The sequence below is a fragment of the Micromesistius poutassou genome (genome assembly GCF_964030765.1).
Source record: "Micromesistius poutassou genome assembly, chromosome: 17".
NCBI classification, from domain to species: domain Eukaryota; kingdom Metazoa; phylum Chordata; class Actinopteri; order Gadiformes; family Gadidae; genus Micromesistius; species Micromesistius poutassou.
Window position 1 is genome coordinate 14,517,220 of NC_140287.1, and position 19,217 is coordinate 14,536,436.

Below are 19,217 nucleotides of genomic sequence, written 5' to 3' on the forward strand. Positions count from 1 at the left end.
TCCTAGAATGCAGCAAATTATACGATCTGTTGCCAGATTTTCGACTGGAGGGAAAATAGTATTCGATAGTATAACTATTGAATGGACACTAGGTATCTGTACAGTAACACATATTTTGATGACAGTGAGCTCTGATGATCATAGACAATTAAGCTAATATAGTGAAATCCACTTTATACATCATATAGCTGTATTAGAACAAATAATTACAAACGTGAATGTGCAGTGGGCATTTACTGTTCATGTGAAAGCTGTGGTTTCAGCTGTATTCTAGTGTATAAGAGTCGGGCAAGGTTCACCAGCTTTTTTCCAAGCAAGAAACAAGCCTAGTGTGTGACAGACCAGGGTACTCCATTTCAAACCTTAAAACTCAACACTACACAAAAAAAGATGAATTATTCATGTGGAAGCTACCTTCACACCAACAGTGTGGGAGAGGAGGAAGGAATGTGTTCAAAAATCTTTTTCCTTTAACTCCAGGCGACGAGTGGAATAGTAAATCAGGGTTTATTAGTTATATCCCCAAAATCCTTTTATGGCATATGGGATATTAACATATTGTGTATGCTTTAATATAACATTTCTCTGAACATTTGGGCTATGGGATGCACGTAACTACAATATTAATGAACCACTCAAACAATCAACTAATTAATACATAAGTTGGTAATTGAGTTTGGCTTAGTTCAGGAGGTAGAGCTGGTTGACTCGTAACCGGAAGGTTGCTAGTTCGATCCCTGGCTCCTCCTAGCCGAGTGATGAGGTTTCCCTGAGCAAGAAACCTAAACCTAACTGCTCCCGACGAGCTGGCAGTCACCTTGCATGGTTGACTCCCCTGTCGGTGTGTGAATGTGTGTAGGAATGGTTGTAAGTCGCTTTGGATAAAAGCGTCTGCTAAATGTATGCATGTATCCCTTAAGGTTTATTTATCATCATTAGATCAAGAACAAAGTTCTTTGTAGTAGTTCCATGTTTCCCAACAAAGTACTTTTTTTCATTTTATGCCATTTTAAAGCCAGAAACACATAACTGGAGATGTAATGTAATACTCACAGTGCTGAAGGCAGGTCTGGGCAGGGAGGTGGACCTGTAGGTCATCCTGGGAAATCCCTCTGGCCAACGCAGGTCAGGACTTTGGGTTCTGCTCCCATTGGAGCCTGGTCCAGGGGAATGTGGAGGTTCCTGACTGTCCCACACCACTTTTTTCCGCTTCTCCCTCCCCCTCTCCCTCTCTCCCGGCAACCCTCTCTCTTCTCCACACGGCCTCTCTGTCACTTTGTCCATCCCTCTATCCTTCCGTCTGTCTTTCTTCGAGTGGATTTCCTTCTGCTTCTCCCTCGTTTCTTTCTCCTCATCAGTCTTATCAGCCCTCTGGCCACTCTTCTCCCACAATGGCTCCCTTCTTTTCTCCCGTTCTTCTTCCTCACCCTCGTCATGCTTCTCTGTCACCGTCTCCTGCCCATCCGTCCCCAGGGAGCCATCAGCCGCCAGTTCATCCAGCTGTCGCACCCTGTCAATATCTGTCTCCAGATACAGCCGGCCTGTGGACGGCTGCGTCTGGATCTTCGTACATAGTGCCAGGTCGCGCTCTGGGTATGAATATCTCTCTCTGTTCACCTTCCTGAGAACATCGGAAGGCTCCAGGACCCTGCAGCTGGGCAGTGACTTGCTCCAGCGATGGATGGAGCCGGCCAAGTCCCTCGAATCCTCCTCTTGGATCATCTGGAGGTCCGCGGTGGTCGGGCTACGCCACATACCCGGCATTGGCGGAGGTTCCGTTGTTCTGGCTCTTGCTGTTGTGTTTGAGGTTGTTGGTGGTAATGATGGTCGAAGCGGAGAAGGGGTGGATGGAGGCTTTGGCGACGGGGATTGGTACCCATGTTGAAGGGTGGAGCCGAGCTGAGGACGGCCTTCTTTGAACTGTAGAACCCTGCATGTCACCTCGTTCAAAAACTGGGAGAACTTGAGCCGTTTCTCTGCCCTCTTATCCCTATGATGTTTCACAGTCGTTGGTGAAACAGTTGGAGTGTTGTTGGACAAGAACATGCTCAGAGTTTTCTTCTTAGACAGGAAGGAGGCACTCTTGGAAGAACATGCGCCTTCATGTTCATCGATGGGCCGAGAGAAGGTGAGATTCTGGTAAATTACCTCAGGCACTGAATCGGCAGAGTCGGACATCTGGCCGCCTTTGCCCTTTCCGGCTGAGCCCGGATAGATCTGTAGGACCTGGCTGTCCTGCTGTTCGGCAGGGTGGCGTAGAAGGCAGGTGATCCCGGAGCTCCAACTGTTAGTGTCCCAGCTGCCATCGTCTTCACTGGAGCTACCACTCCGCAGGCTGGAGCAGGAGCTTCCATCATTAGAATTAGAGCTGGATGGAGCTGGAGAGTTCTCGTGGGTGCCTAGTGACCGACGCTTCAGCCCCAAGATGGACCCCTTCAGCTTTGCTATGGAATTCTGGAGTCCGGATAAAGATCCTTTTCGGTTCCATGGGGTGCCTCGTGGGACAGGGGGTGCGCCGAGCAGAGGGGCTTCAGATCCCTGGAGGCTGGGGAGGGAGCCGTTGTGGGCGGTTGGCAGGGAGTGGTTAAGTGTGGAAAGTGTGGTTTTGAGTAGAGGTGAAGACCTGTGCCGCGGTGGAGGGTCTTCCTCCTGGTCACTGTAGGAGCCAGTGAACACGGGACAGGAGGCTGTAGAAGAACACGAGCCGCGGTCTTGACGGGACGAGGACATCCTGGTTCTTGAAGGCTGGTTCCTGGAGGTTGTCATGTCAAAAGTCGTCTTCTTACCTTTCCGGGGTTTTCTCGACGATTCTTTCAGTACAGACTCCAACCGGGGACCCTCGTCAGAAATGGAGACACACAAGTGAACCATGGCAGGCTTTTGTTGTGCTGCTTTTTGCAATGGTTCCACCTTCTTGCTGGCTCTGCCCTATCTCTGTCAGTGTCCCTTGTTGGTCAGGCCTCCCACAGAGCGCCCCGGCTGCTCCAATAAACAGAGCTGACACCATTTCAGCACTTCAGCTCGGTGCCGAATGAGGGCGGCTATGAGGTTAGCATTTGATAGTTATTTGGATGCCAACCAACATTGACAATTTTATTTTTTTGTTCTAAATAGAACTATAGATCACTGATTGTATTGTCTGGGCATTTTCTGTAATGAATATGTGTATTGATAGGGATGCAGTGCAAAAAGAAATGCTGTATATCCAGGTCAACGATATTGATTGTATTACCGCACGGAAATGGATTTGTCGACAGCAGTAAAGCTTTGAGGTCCAAAATCAATTGCTCACATATTGTACTCTAAGCAGTGTTTGTTTTTGTGCTCTTATTGTAGATCAAATAATGTGAGACAGATCACTTTTACTGTGCATGGCAAGTTTTAAAATAAATAACTTTTTATTCCATGATTATTTTGTTTGGGGTTGTAATTGTCTTTCATGTAGCTAACAATGGTTTTGATAGTCTAAAAGTTGAGAAACTGTTGCTAACTTTGGTTATGGAAGATGAAAGGGTAACCAGTTTAACAGTAAACTGCGGTTAAATTAATATCACGGTTTTAATGATGATTCAATTTGACACGGTAATGATAACCGTTGTATGATTTGATGAAAGCCCTTGCATATCTTTTTTTCCCCAACTGTGGCTGTATATGAACAATATAAGTAATATTTCTATACCTGTCTATATCTCTACTCTATAACTATTTCATCAAGAATTAATTACTTGATCTAAGGTAATCTAGTCAGCAAAGGCATATTCAACTGAATTTTTAAGGAACCCAAACAGTTCATTAATTACTTTTTACGTTACGTTCTAGCAAGTGGGGAGACAACAGAGAGATGTGTTAATAAACAGCCGGTCGTTTGAAATACTTCCAGGGTCAGCTATTGTTTCATTCGCCTCAGCACCTACGGATCCATCTGCCTAAGTCTCTCTTTAATGGCTATATGTCTGTGGCAAGGCACAGAGTTAGTCTTTTTTTATCTTATATGCGAGAAATCTAACCCTCCCACTCCTTCACACAACACAGGGACATTCTCCTGTGAATGAGGTAAAAAATGAAAGTCACCAAACAAGGCTCAACGGTAATGATAGCGATGCTATCCCCAACCTCAAAGTGATTGACCCTGTATGGATCACATCTCATCCTATGTGGTGCTTGTAAACGTGCATGGCTCGATGCACAGACATCAGAACATACTAGAACATAGGAGAGAGAAGACAATTAAACAAGTTTAAACTGAAACAAGAGGAAAAGTGTAAGCCTGGCCCTGAACACCCTCTGCATATGCAATGTGACCACATGTAGGCTGTGTGTCAGTGAGACATCAATAGTACCCAGGCCATTGATTCTGCCCTGGTTAGCCAAAGTAGAGTAATTAATGGCTCTGTGGGTGTTGAGGTAAAACCCTGTCCCCAATACTAATGCTCTCAATGGAACCATTTTTAAGGGAATCAAGTAGTTATTGAGCTATACTACAGCCATTATTTTGTTCAAATTGAACAAAATAATGATTTTTACACACTACAAGTATCAAGTATCAAGATTTTACACACTACAAGTATCAAGTTCCAAAGACAGGAGCACCTGCTGTTCAGATAAGTGCAATAATAAGTCAATCTCTCCCAACAGTTTCAGTTTCACAGGTTCACAGCAATATCCACTGCCATCCATCCTCTGATACTACTTACCTCTATACGGTAGCATTCACACTCACATTCTGTTCTGTTCATTCTGTTCTAATGAGCACATGAACAAAACCTGTTCCTTTTATAGTAGTTGTTTTTGTTCTCGTTTGAGTCCATGGAGAGGAGTGAATAGAAGGAGGAGGTAATACCCCGAGAGAGGATGAGAGACAGAGAGTTAGCGAAGAGAGAGAAAAGGAGTGGAAGAGGCAGGAGATATGCAATGCTCTCTAAACGCGATTGCAACAACAGACACTTGGGCCTACAGGACATGTCAGCTAAGTATTTTTGACGGTAGGAGTTTGACAGCCATGTCTTGCATGTCTTGGGGTTGGTCGCGGTCGCGAGGTTGGTTACGCGCGGACACGATTGTTGACGGGGGGGGGGGGGGGGGTGTATTCAAACATTAACGCCCTTCAAACGTTTATTAATCCGCAATGAAGCAAGCCTTCATACGTTTTTGCATGTACACTGGCGCCCTCTTGCGGCTATATACACAATATCACTTCCTTAATGAATGATCTCTTGAATACATCTCAATCGAACGTGTGTGTGTGTGTGTGTGTGTGTGTGTGTGTGTGTGTGTGTGTGTGTGTGTGTGTGTGTGTGTGTGTGTGTGTGTGTGTGTGTGTGTGTGTGTGTGTGTGTGTGTGTGTGTGTGTGTGTGTGTGTGTGTGTGTGTGTGTGTGTGTTTGCCATTGAATATATTGTTGTCCTTATCACCCATTCCCCTCCTTACTCGTGGCAATGCATAGGTTCAGTAGGGTTATGTTAATGCCAATACGGTGATTGCCATTCAATGCAAGGTCATGGTGGATAAACAATAGACATTGTGGCATGATGTTACCTGTTGTGTCCCAACAGGTAATGTGGTAGATAAACCACATTTAACACTAAAACTTAAATAAGAGAGTTTGAGGAGACCGGAGCAAGACAAAAATGACAAAAGACTTTATTTTTACTCGCGAACAAGTAAGAGCAAAGCCAAGTTGGTTTGACAAAGAACTCGAGAGCTGGTCACGGGCCGCTCCTTATATATCCCTTTCTGTCCATCAAGAATGTTGTTACCTATGGATCTCCTGCACACACATGTTCAACCATTTGCAATCTGTTATCTTTCTAGTCTCCCTCCTGGCCTGCATCTTACCTCCCAGGAGTTTTTTGGGAGTGGGTCAGCAACAGTTTTCGGCATCAAGTGTGTCCAGCTCTTCTTTTGCCCCTAGGCTATCCTCAGTTCACCCTGATTCTTGACCTCTATGTCAGTGAGTCGCCACAATCAAGCCAATCACCAGACTTTCTGGCACCACTCCAGGCCACAGTCAGAGAGGAGTGGTGACCTGTCTTCTTAAGCTTTTCTTGACCGTTGTTATATTTATATAGCATATAGTCCCGATAAAAAGTATATGTTAACATAATAATGTAAGGTAAATTTTCTTCCATAGTAACATCATGCCTTCTACATACTTAATAATGTATAGCTAGTTGTATAGATAGTTATTATCGTCAAGACAGAGTTAAAGTCAGTGGATAAGACATAAGATCTCATCTATCAATCAATCAATTGTATTAGGTGACTTGCAAAGTACTCGATTTCTGCAACAACAACCATTGGGGCTCTCATGAAAATATAGCAATCTTGGTGTTTTTTTTGCGAACCGAAACAATGAAATGTGTTATGTTATGACTTTATCAACCAAAATACATTATGTATTAGTGCATCTGGTTAACACCAATTGGTTAACACCAATTCATGTTGCTATACAGCCTGACAGGGATTTCTCCTACCATGAAAAGCATTTTTTTTTTTTGTTTGGAGATGTATTGTGGTGTGAAAACGTTACTTGATATATATATATATATATATATATATATATATATATATATACACACACATATACAGACAAGCAGGTATGTTATTCCATACAGCACAAGAACTGCCTGAACACATGAGAAAGAAAGAAAGAGGGAGATGGAGAGAAATATTTGGTTGTATATCTTATCTGTTTTTGCTCAGAAAATCAAACAAATTGAGGTATCCTCGAAAATCCCTGTTGCCATGACTACAACCACATGGTTGTGTGGTTGCATATGTATGATCCCGCCATGTGGGGGACGCAGTGGGCCCAATTATCTCCTATGAAATCAAACTAGCACCTACCACTCCGAGCACATCCGAGAAGATTATGAATATTTCCTATATATCCTGTTGACCATCATTGGAATGAAAAATAAGTTTCACACGAAAAATACATTTGATAAAATGTCAGACAGACAAGATACACTTAGGATAAGATTAGCTAGAGAGCGTTTGTGAACAACACTACTGCTGTCTCTAATCCATTAGTCAGAAGACAGGAAAAGGGGACAACCTGCCGGTTTAGTCAAAGAATGGGGTCGACTGTAGGCCTGCTCGAAACAACACGCTTTGTTGTGGGAAAGTTCGAGGACAGAGTCATGACCTCTGTTTTGGACTCATTGACTCTGTGGCCTCCTGCTGGTTATTCTGTGTTTTTGTCCACCATGTGTCATTGTTGTTTGTTGTGCCTCTGACTCCGCCATCTACATCACCCTGCCTTTGTCTGTTTCCCGCCTTTTTTCCTTCTCCCCTGTTCCTTGTTGTGTGGTAACTAATAGCCTATTTATACCCTGTCTTGTTAGGTCCAGCTTGTCAGATTATGCTGTTACTGATCTTGCCTAGCCAGTTCTCGCTGTCTTGTTTCTGCCTGGATGCCTGCTTATCCGCCTGTTTTTGGATTTACCTGCCGTTTTAACCTTTTGTCTGCCTGGACTACACTCCTAATGGTGACCTGGTTCCTCTTTCTTTCTTTGTTTGGTTTTTGTCCCAGTTTTTGTCAACAGCAGCCTTTTGCCCTTGTTGTGTCCTTGCATTTTCTCCTGTGAAACAGGATTTGTTTTTTGTTACTGTTTGAGCTGAAGCCTTGCTCTGCTCTAAATACATCTTTGGAACTTTATTCTGGGTTCAGATTTCACACATGAACATAGCAGATTTAAATCAACTGAAGAATATCCTCGACATTCATGTGGCAATGTTGGGAGAACACTAGTCAGGGCTAGACTCTACCTCCAAGACTGTGGAGGCAATCGCTGCTGGCGTGACAGATCTAGCAGCTACAGTGCACCAGTTTTGGTGCACAATCTGGCACCTCCTACAAGCTCCTCAACCCTGGCTCCTCCGCCCTACCGCTCCCTGTTCTGCCTGCTCGTGAACCACGGCTTCCACCCCCGGAGACATACTCAGGAGACCCGCAGGAGGCATTGCGGGTTGCCGGGCACCGTGTCCAACCCCTGTATGTATTTCTGGCACCAGAGCTGTTGAAAAGAGGGGGGGGGGGTCACTGTTGCACTCTATTAATCTGTCTTCATAATGTCAGTCTTTGTTTGTAACACTGCAAAAAAACATCTCATGCCTTCTTGGAATAAAAACACACGTGTCAGAATCTGCGGAGATGAACTAATCCTCCTGATTTTCCTCAGTCTCTAAAAGGGCAGAACTCCATCTCAATGCTTAATGAGGCTCAATATGGCTTTTTCAAGTTTCTCATCTTCCCCAATCAAACTCTAACCCACACAAACCACTGCTGTGACCTTCTAGTCAACTCAATTAATTTCACAGTGCCAGGCATTTGTTCCGTTTGTATTTTGCCATTTTGTTTGCTGTTGTTATGGCTACAAGCGTTCTCACAATTTGTAAGCACTTTTCGGTTTGTGTGGTTTGTTTGTGGTACATTTTCTCCATGGAGGGAATTGCCTATAATGAGCGTGACCCGACTGAACCCCTCCTCCCAGGAGAAATAATAGCATGGTACACCACAGACATTAACATAATGAGTTCAAACTGCACTTTCTGGTATTTTTCTAGCTCATTTAATGCCTTACTATGCACAACCATGTTATAGTGAAATTGTAACTTCAGAAAGACCCAAGTCTTAAAGTGACACAGTGACAAGCTTGTCCAACATAAGAGGCAAGGTGATATATTGATAAGCCATGTTTGGTGCTTGAACATGCAGGTCCTGTATGCCAGGGGAATATGGCACGTCAATAATTGTCTTGAGGCTCAAACCTCTGTGGTTTGTAGTGTTCTCTGAAGGTACCATACATAATACCATGGGCACATTAGTATGACAGCTTCCCCACAAGGCTCTGCAGGAGTCCACACCCCTAAGCCACAAGATGTATTCTACTTGCTGCCAGCTGGGCCAACACAAACTACACATGCTGCACACGGTATGCAATCTGCAGTCTTAGCCGCTTGATACAACATATGTTCGTGATGTATAAAGGTTTGTTTGAGGGTACGAACGTCTGCCGAAAAGAAGGTGCAAAAAATAATTCAAATGACGAGTTGAAGAATTGTGGAAACACACACACACGGGAGCATATACACACTTTACAAAACATACACATGCATACACACATACATAGACACTCTCTCTCTCTCTCTCTCTCTCTCTCTCTCTCTCTCTCTCTCTCTCTCTCTCTCTCTCTCTCTCTCTCTCTCTCTCTCTCTCTCTCTCTCTCTCTCTCTCTCTCTCTATATATATACAGAGAAAACATCTCACTATTGCCCTTGATTCTCCGAGCATCCTCCATTCATTCACACTCGCACACACCTCACCCCTCATGAGGTGATAAAAACGTCATGGACATAGAAAAGATTGCCTCTCTCTCTGAAGAAGTACATTTACTGAGCTGTTTATATTCCTCTTCAAATCCTACACATTCATTAAGATATTCATCATTTCGGTGAGCCCCGGTGGTTCACCGGGTAGAGCGCGAACCATATAGGCTAAGTCCTGAATGCAGGGTCCCAGGTTTTATTCCTGCCCGTGGTCCTGCTGCATGTCCTCCCCTCTCTCTCCCATACCTTCATCTCTATCTCCCTCTATAAAATAAGCATAAAAATGCAAAAATAAATAAAGATATATATAAAGACATCATTTCAGCAGCAATAAATGCAGTATTCGGTAGTTCTGTGACGAATACTAACTGATCATGAAAATTGAATCCTATCGGAGGAGCACAGACATTTTCCATTAACTGTTTTCAATTCTCTGAGAAGGAGAGGTTTAGAAATAGACAATATCCAGAGATGACCTCATAAAAAAGTAAGGAATTTCCGAAATGGTGGGACAGTTAACATTGAATTAATATAAATGCAAATCCCTTTTCGTCTATTGGTTTGGCAGGAAAATGAGCACATAACATTTTGCCTTCAGTTAGTACTGCACTTCAGCACTACGAGAGAATATCGGAAAATATGAATAGATCAAGAAGTTGCCATGGCAGATGTACATTTTCTTCCACTGTAGACCTGCCGTGCTCACTTCCTCAGCTATGACATTGACATGTTGAATAATTCATGGCATGGAGACTGTCTTCAGTCAGAGACAGCCAGGGAGACAGAGGTTGCGGTCAAATAAATTCTGCTCTACCCTTGGGCCATCTGGTGCGTGGGTTATACTCTCTGACCCAAGAAGAGAACAGAGAGAATGCAACTGTTTGATCTCATGATCCATCGCAAAATGTTTAGAACAGCTTGAGATAGAAAAGCAAAATACAGAAAAATAAGGAATCAACAGTTCAACAGTCTTTCAGGGGGATCCACTGTGATGCAGATGATTTATTTGGAGCCTTTAAACTCATAAATAGAGCAAGTAAAACTTGTCTAATTATAGGACACAAAGCTGCAATAATACAAACATTATAGCCTGTATATATCTCTCTCAGCCTTCTTGTGTACTCGTTATTCTGTAGACAGTGGCTTTAATATTTAATTGAAGGAGAATGGCCATGTCTGGGGGGTATAGAGCCAAAGGGAAAGAGAGGCGGACAGGAGGAGAGGACCAGGGCTGCTGCTCCTCCATTAATCTCCATTACTGCTCAATGGCCAGCAGATGTAGACACGGCTTCACAGGTACCCGGCAACCACTTCACTTCCCCCCGGCTGTACAAACCTATATAAATATATATATATATATATATATATAATAAAACGAAAAGTGTATACATATATATGTGAACCCATATATTTTCTGGAAGGATATGGTCTTTTAACCTAAGCAAACTATTATTGCTTCATCCAACAGGAAATCAATTGACCTTCATCGACTGATGATGTTGTGTTAATAGATGGAATAGTAACCCTTTGTTGTTGTTGTTGTTGTTGTTGTTGTTGTTGATATATTGGGTCAGGCAATGATAAATCGACCTTGAAGGAAAAAATTATCCATCTCAAACAAACGTTAATCGAATTAGTTATTTGCCGGTTCTCCCTGTCAGGTTTGGCGCCTGTTGGCTTTAATATGCTGTCGGCTCTCCCGTCCATTTGCCTGGTTGTTTGATCAGCGTTTCCGATAGGACCGCCAACATCCTTGCAGGTAGATTAAACAAACACTGAAATGTCTGCACACATGAATAAACACACACACACACACACACAAACAGACTATCATGCATACATATATATGTATGATTTTATACGACGTACAGTGCATTTCAACTTATGCAGGGTGTAAAGATAAGTGGTCACGCTATGATAGACAACATATTCATTTGTTACAGCTCAGGTAAACAGGCTCACGCCAAGCTGCTACCACCCCAACAGATACCATCGCACTCCAGTTTCTATGGCAACATGACAAGAATTACCAGCTTTAGGTGTCATTAAGATCTCTCTCTCTCTCTCTCTCTCTCTCTCTCTCTCTCTCTCTCTCTCTCTCTCTCTCTCTCTCTCTCTCTCTCTCTCTCTCTCTCTCTCTCTCTCTCTCTCTCTCTCTCTCTCTCTCTCTCTCTCTCTCTCTCTCTCTCTCTCTCTCTCTCTCTCTCGCCCACTCCTCTCTCATCTGCCCCCATCCCCTCGGATAAGCCTTGATAGGGTGTTCTGTGCTCGTGTGAATGTCTGCAGTCTCCCTGAGAATAAATGGCATTGACACTTCTCTTAATGAAAATCTCAATACTCAAAGCTCATGCCCGGTCAGATGGCAGATCCCATATACATACATATGGGATCTGCCATATTATAATACTATAATTTTCATTCTGCAGATTCATCCCAATTATCTACCGTGTTGCACGACGTCTCCATCCACAGTTACCAAGAAATGATAAACTGCACGTCATTAATTTACACAATGTCCAAAGATTGGTACTTTTGGGAATTGTGATGTTATGGTCACTAAAATAATACATCAGACTCATGTCATCGACCTGATTGTCCACAAGCTCGATAGGAAGGGTCCTAAATTGATTGGGAGTTCTGAAGCCTGTGTGTTTCTGTGTGTGTGTTTGTGGGTAAACCCACTTACCAAAACCACATCTCACTGAGGCTAATTTAGGTGGCGCATGCATCCGCTGAGACACCAATCGATGGAGCATTCCCGCTGTCTCACTCGACTGACTTCTTGAGGACAGTCCGATACTTGAATGCCACCACATCTAACTCTGAGGAGGAGGGCTGCTAGGGCTAGGGATAGGGTCCTTCATGTTTTTTCATAGAGTGGCATTGTGTTTAAAATGTGTTACAAACGCAATTTGGCTTGGGGTTGCTTTTGCTATTTAACAATTTAACAGACACTTGTATCCTGCACCTTTTAGCGATTTCATGAATGGGTAGGTAGGGTTCAAGTGCCTTGTTTGAGGTGTCTAGTACACATAGCCAGACATAAGGGTTGGAACCCAGAGCTTTTTTTGGCTTTGAGTCAAACACCCAAATGAATATCATGTCCAAATATCTGGGTTACATAAATAATTTAAGTCGTTGAATAAGTGTTAAGAGAGCTAACGGTGCTATACTCCAGCACAGAACAGTGGTTGGTTCATACAGTAGACAGAGAATTTTGTAAATATTTAAAACTGTGACAAAATAGTAGAGTCTGAAAGTATTAGATGTCTTCCCAATATATTATTGATATATCTTAAAAACCACTTATCTGTTAACCAACTAGGCATAGAGAAGTAACCTTCTATCAAAGCCCAGAGCATCGAATGTGGAGAGAAAAAAATGTGAAAGGAAAAGTGTGAAATACTGAGGCAAAAAAAGACAGTGTTGGATTTTGCGTGCGAATTTCGCTTGATGCTTGGTCGTGAAAGCCAATCAGCGTTCACTCCCTGAAGTCCAGAGTGAGCCGCAACATGGAGGAGAAAGTGATTGTGCCTCTGCGGACTCCAGGAGCTCTAAATGATATGCACTGTCTTTCGGGAGACAGCTATTCCCAGCTGTAGCTGATATTTAATTACGGGTCACAGAATTAGAGAATTAACATAATGTTCTTAACTTGTCTTTCTATCCCAAATTCCCCTCTCTGGCAGCCAAAAGACAGACAACGACACAAACTGAAACGGATGCGACCCCATAAACACCTGGGCTTTTTGTGGCGTGCTTTCTGTGGCATGCCAGATACACAGGTGGAACAAAAATCACCCACTAAAGCTTTCTATAGCATACACCCAGGTACAATATGGGAGGGGAGGGGGCTCTCATGGCGACTACCAGAGGAGCAATGAGCTGAAGCCCTAGAGATCAGTGGCAGAACATTGATGTTGAAGAAGGCCTGAGGGCCGAAAGAGAAATACATATGGAGCAAGAGACACTTTCTTTCTATTTTTGGATCAGTCCTTAACCATTTGCCTACTTCTCTCTTTCTCTCTCTTTGTGTGAGAATTCGCTCGTTGAACAGGAAATTATTCCCGTAGGCGGTTCCACTGGGTTCATCTCCAACTTGGGCTGTTGCGGTGAAGAGATACAGTCATACCTCGTGTACCGCCCCCACAACGCACCCCACCGCCAACCTACCTGCGTCCCCTCCACTACACAGAACCCAACCATGCTGAATGGCAATCATGGAGTATTATGAACGATGAATGGCAACAATGGGTGTCAGAGCACTGGAATTAGCTAAACAGTCTGAACTTAGCTAAACTTTGTAGGCCTACACCGTGTACCACCTCAGAAAATATCTGTCTCCCTAAGTACCACCATGACCGATGTTATAAAATATGATCAAATACAGTAGTGTAGGCCTGCAGCCCTATTCAGCAGTTCACACAGGAGGCACATTAATTCTTAAAGATAATATTATTTATTGTTAACTGTCAGCTGTACAAAGTGGTAGCACTAGAACTGACACACACACACACACACACACACACACACACACACACACACACACACACACACACACACACACACACACACAGCAAGTGACAACATTAAGAATAACACTGTGTACCAACGACCTGTTGGAAAAATGTAAAAAAATGCTAAATGCAAATAATATTAAAAGTTGGCCAGCTCGTTGATAACTGAACTTTCAACAGCCTAATGAGAAGGCTGCACCTGCCTCGGCGAACATGAGTGCACAGGCAAACACACACACACACGATGGAAATCTGTTACTTTATAATATATTGTCCCATTGGAAACCTCAGAGGATGTGGATAAATAAATCAATAAATGTCTCCTTCACTTCAATAAAACACATACAGAATTTCATTACCGCCACTGCCTGATGTTTTTCTCATATACTCCAAGAAGACGATTCATATCAACTGGGGTTGTCGGTCTGCGAGTGATGGGAGATCGCTGGGCTGATGTGGAGTGCAAGTTTCAAGAGACATTACTGTGAACCTGAACTATGAAATATTAAAGCCGACTTCAGGAATCTTGTATTTATGTACCTGGTATTCTACTGTCTATCTATCTATCTATCTATATATGTGTATGTATATATATACATAGACATATATATATAGTCTTTCTGTCTGACTGTCTGTTATATCTTTCTGTTTGCCTATCTGTGTATCTATCTATCTTTATTTTCCATTATAAAGACTCAAGGATAGCAATGTCTCACAGCTGCACTGTACCAAATACCATCCACTTTGAAAAAGATACACTTCCAACAATAATGTCAGGTTACAAAATGATAATTTGTCCTTTATATGCCCTGTGCTTACTCACAGTGAAAAGCGCATGTGCTCTTGGGACGGACAGGAGATTAGAGGGGTAAAAAAGTGGGGACTATTCCAGGTAGAAAACGATTTTAATTACACATTTACATGAAAAAACAGGCTGTTTTGGACATATTCAAACAGATAATATTTACGCAAATCATTTACGGCTAAGTTGAAGCCGTCCCTACAGAAAACAAGTATTTATTTTTTCTAACCCTTTTTACAGGATTCCTAGAAGGCATTATTGATCTAGTGGTCTGTTCGTGGTGGGCGACATAACATTGAGGCTGTTTTGACAGAGGTCAGACTCGTAGACACATCATCTCCTAGAGTAGGAGGGGCGTGCAGTGCTGAGATGCTGCATTATGCATCGCTTTCCCACCAAAATCTTAGTCTATCACCACACCACCGAACCGTGGTGTCTAGGAGGAGAGCAACCGTTTAAAAGTGCTTGGATGAAACAGATACAACATGTGAAATAATTAAACGGACCACCAACGGAGCACCATCCATCAGTTTTCAAATGAATGGTTTATTCAACTCGGTTAGATAATGAGTGCACGTTTATGTAAATGATATTTTATTTTTAGGTTGTTGTCGGTCGTTGTTACCAAAACGGATATATCGGCTTTGCTCTGCGCTCTGCTTTCCGAGCAGATGATCCAAGGTTCAGGTACGGAACTTTTACGCACCATCAACGTTCGACTATATGCAATACCTCCCGGATGACAATAAAATCTACGTTTTAGCAGTTGGATGGAGAACCTTGTGACCTTACCCACGTACATTTTGTAGAAGACCAAGAGCCCTGCTTAAAATTGCCATGCACCTAACAAGGATTAGTTTACTTCTGCTCTTGACCGGAATCGCCAAAGGTAATTTAAATAGCCCTGCACTATTTTAGTTCATTTTCGTGTGTAGGCTACTTGCTTTGACTACTTACGACATTAATCGATTTGATAGTTTGTTAATAATTTTAAGCCTACTCTAAACTATTTTGTTTTGGGGGTCAAGCGTCTGGTAATAAAGTGGCAAAATAAATTAGCATGACTTTTAAATGTTTAATGTTTAAATGTTATAATCGAAATCAACGTACTGCAATCTCATCCATTGCAATGTATCTCTAAGGTTGGGAGTGCGGCGCGGGGTGCAACACAGAGAACGGGTTGTGTGTGAAACCCGGAGAGTGCAGGTAGGCTAGAGATGGCGATGTCTGTGCAGTAAGATCGGATCACCAAAACTGAAACCATCCGATAAACTGCTTGATTAACCTTCTAGGGATTGATTAACAAGGGCTATTTCATGACCTTAGATTCATATTTGTTTAATATATTTTCTTAAACAATAAATATATTGTAATACAATTGTAATAATATTGATTTCACATGTGACATCATGTGATACGTAAAAACATAGCCTTTAGTATATCACGCAAAAAAATATTTAGAATTTAGCCCGTTGTGGTGGCAGAAAAAAATAGTCGGTCTGGTCAGTGGACAATTGTCCATTGTGTCCATGACAACTCAATCATCCGACCTCCTTCATCACCTTAATAACCTCAGAATCCTATTTGTCAACATAAAAAAAGAGAGGAGATATCCCATCGTTATAATAACTGTGCTCCTGAGACCTCCAGTAGATAAGTTACAGAGTGGTTATATTTAGGTGAACTCTCTGTCTCTGTGGACCAGGTGCAAGCCAGGCTGGTGCGGGACGACATGCGACCAGTGCATCCCCTTCCCTGGCTGTGTGCACGGTGCGTGTGAGAAGGCATGGCAGTGTGTCTGTGAGGAGGGCTGGGGGGGCAGCCACTGTGAGCAAAGTGAGTACAATCCCCCCTCCCACACCGTCACCCACAATGTATGCAAAGCAGTCTAGGCTGGTCGGATCATGCTTGTTGGTTGTAACAGATCTGGTGTTATATCGTTTTTTATTTCTCAAATTTCTTGTCTGGGATTATTAATAAAATGCATGACTGGAGACGAAGAACAATTTAAAATATATCCCAGAGAAGGAATCTGAGTAAATTATACACACTTTTACATACTAAATACAATGAATAATACTACAAATAATTCCCTTACTAGTCAGTAGATTGAAGAGCTTGATGAAGAGCTAGATTGTTTTTGCACTCCTATTGGAATCCTTGCAGCTGTTGAAAATAGCATGCCAGTGTGCAGACTGGGACTATTATCAGATGCAAAGGTGCAAAGGTGGAAAAATATCAGTGAGTGTAAAAAGAAAGAGAGAGAGATCCTGTCTGCCTCCTGGCTCTGTCTGCCCTCTATTTATTTATTTATTTATATATTGATAAAAACATACCACGCTATCTCTGTATAGAGGCAAGAGGGTGAGGTGTTAGAGAGAGATAGAGAAAAGAGAGAGAGAGAGAGCACGGAAGAGACAGGGACTGAGACAGAGACAGAAAGAGCGAGAGAGAAAGACAGAGAGAGAGAGAATGAAAGAGAAAGTGAGACAAGGAGAAAGTAGAGAGCAAGAGACCAAGACTGGGTGAGACAGAGTGAGACAGAGTGAGAGAGACGGAGGAGGGAGAGAGAAAAGAATGAACAAGGGGGGAGGTGTTATGGGAATAAATAGTGTGTGTATCTTTGGGTGCGCAGTTACTAAAAACAGCATTTCCCCGTTTCACAGATATGCGTCCTTGCTCATCGGCGCCTTGCTCTGCCAACGCCACCTGCGTGGAGACGGGAGCAGGGGGGTACGTCTGCACATGCCCCAGTGGGTACGTGGGTGACCGCTGTCACCTGAGGAAAGGACCATGTCTAACCAACGGGTAAGAGTGCACACACACACAAGAAAGCCTTCCAATTCTTGCACAAACGAGAATCTCTCTCCCTCGCAATCTGTTTCGATCACTGTCTCCCTCTCTCTATCTGTAAATCAAGGTTGGCATCAGATAGAAGAGGGGAAATGAAGGTGCATAAATTACCAATGGCTCCATTTCTCTCTCTCTCTCTCTCTCTCTCTCTCTCTCTCTCTCTCTCTCTCTCTCTCTCTCTCTCTCTCTCTCTCTCTCTCTCTCTCTCTCTCTCTCTCTCTCTCTCTCTCTCTCTCTCTCTCTCTCTCTCTCTCTCTCTCGCCACCTGAATTCATTTGCATGTCAGATGGGAGCTGTTTCTGGCACCACAGAAAATCAAATGAACAAGTCAAATGAATGTCCCAGCTTATCTGATTTGTTCTAATTGGTGGGGGGCCTGCCGTCATGATTTCACGAACGTCATATATAAATATGTTTGTACATATATTAGTATGTATACGTATTCATATACTGCTTTGTCCTTCAGCTCCCCTTGCCAGAACAGCGGCACGTGTGTGGACGGCGAGGGGGAGGTGGCCTCCGCGTCCTGCGTGTGCCCCGCAGGCTTCACCGGGGCCTTGTGCGAGATCCACGGGGAAAGCTGCGTGCCCAACCCCTGCCTCAACGACGGAAACTGCACAAACCACGGCCCGGCCTTCTCCTGTGCCTGCCCCCCGGGTTTCTCCGGGCTCACCTGTGACCGCACTGCCGGGCCGCCACCCCCCACCCCGTCCCCGTGCGTGGAGCGGCCGTGTGTCAACGGCGGCACCTGCGTGGCCCTGTGGGACGCGACCTTCCGCTGCGCCTGCCCGAGGGGCTTCACTGGCGTGCGGTGCTCCCTGCAGCGGCACCGGCTCAAGGCCGCCCGACCCAAGCCAGCCGGAGCCCCCCCCGATCACAGGGTGATGTCGCTGACCCCCAAGCACTACCTGCTGCCGGCGCACGGCTTCCACAAGCTGCTCCACCCGCCCGAGCCGGACCTGAAGGAGGGGGTCGCGGGCTCCTCCTCCTCTGGGGGGGGGGGTCTGGTCAGCAGACATGGCCAGCTCCTCTGCTTCAGCATTCTGGCCCTGCTCACCTGCCTGGTCATCCTGGGCACCACCGCCATCGTGTTCTTCGGCCGCTGTGAGGCGTGGCTGGCCAACGCCAGGTACAGCCAGCTGGTGCGGCAGCACAGGGAACACCTGCTAAGGGAGTCCGGTGCCGCTCAGGATGAGCCCGAGCACTCGGTCAACATCATCCTTCCCGAGAAGATCAGGCTCGCCAGCTTCGGGAGACATTACACCTCGATCTGATCTGATCGGTTTTGAGGCTGGTCTCTCTCCTGCTGTCTCTCTCTCTCTCTCTCCCCCACCCCCTTTGTGGCTGTTAGCACACCTGCACAATACTGTATGTCTGCAGGAAGGGAAAAGGCCATTCTGCCAACATTCCTGCTCCTCCTCCATACAGACAGGATGTATTCAAAGGGAAGGAGAACTGATGAACCGTGACGAAAGGATTATATTTTTGTATTAAAATGGAACGTTAGTTCCAACGTTAGTTCCAACGTTAGTTCAGGATTTTGGACAGCGGGTCTTATTTCCAAGTGAGCCAGTGTGTTATTTATCATTGGACACCGTTTTCAACACTTTTCATTCAGTCCTTCTAGTTGCAGAAATCGCTGGTGCTAGGCTAGCTCAAGTCGAGGGGAACTGCTAGCCTGCCAATAAAAACCCACTCCCGAGGCAAACCAATTA

General features: G+C 44.2%; 1 protein-coding gene across 1 annotated transcript; it reads left to right on the top strand.

Annotated features, from left to right (window-relative positions):
• Positions 1 to 15,486: 15,486 nt before the first annotated feature.
• dlk1 (delta like non-canonical Notch ligand 1) lies at positions 15,487 to 18,776 on the top strand (the record flags this gene model as incomplete). Its single annotated transcript, XM_084482124.1, has 5 exons — positions 15,487 to 15,538; positions 15,792 to 15,855; positions 16,355 to 16,485; positions 17,316 to 17,457; positions 17,969 to 18,776. The coding sequence occupies 5 exons, from the start codon at positions 15,487 to 15,489 to the stop codon at positions 18,774 to 18,776; spliced, it is 1,197 nt and encodes a 398-aa protein (XP_084338250.1).
• Between the last annotated feature and the right edge of the window lie 441 nt (positions 18,777 to 19,217).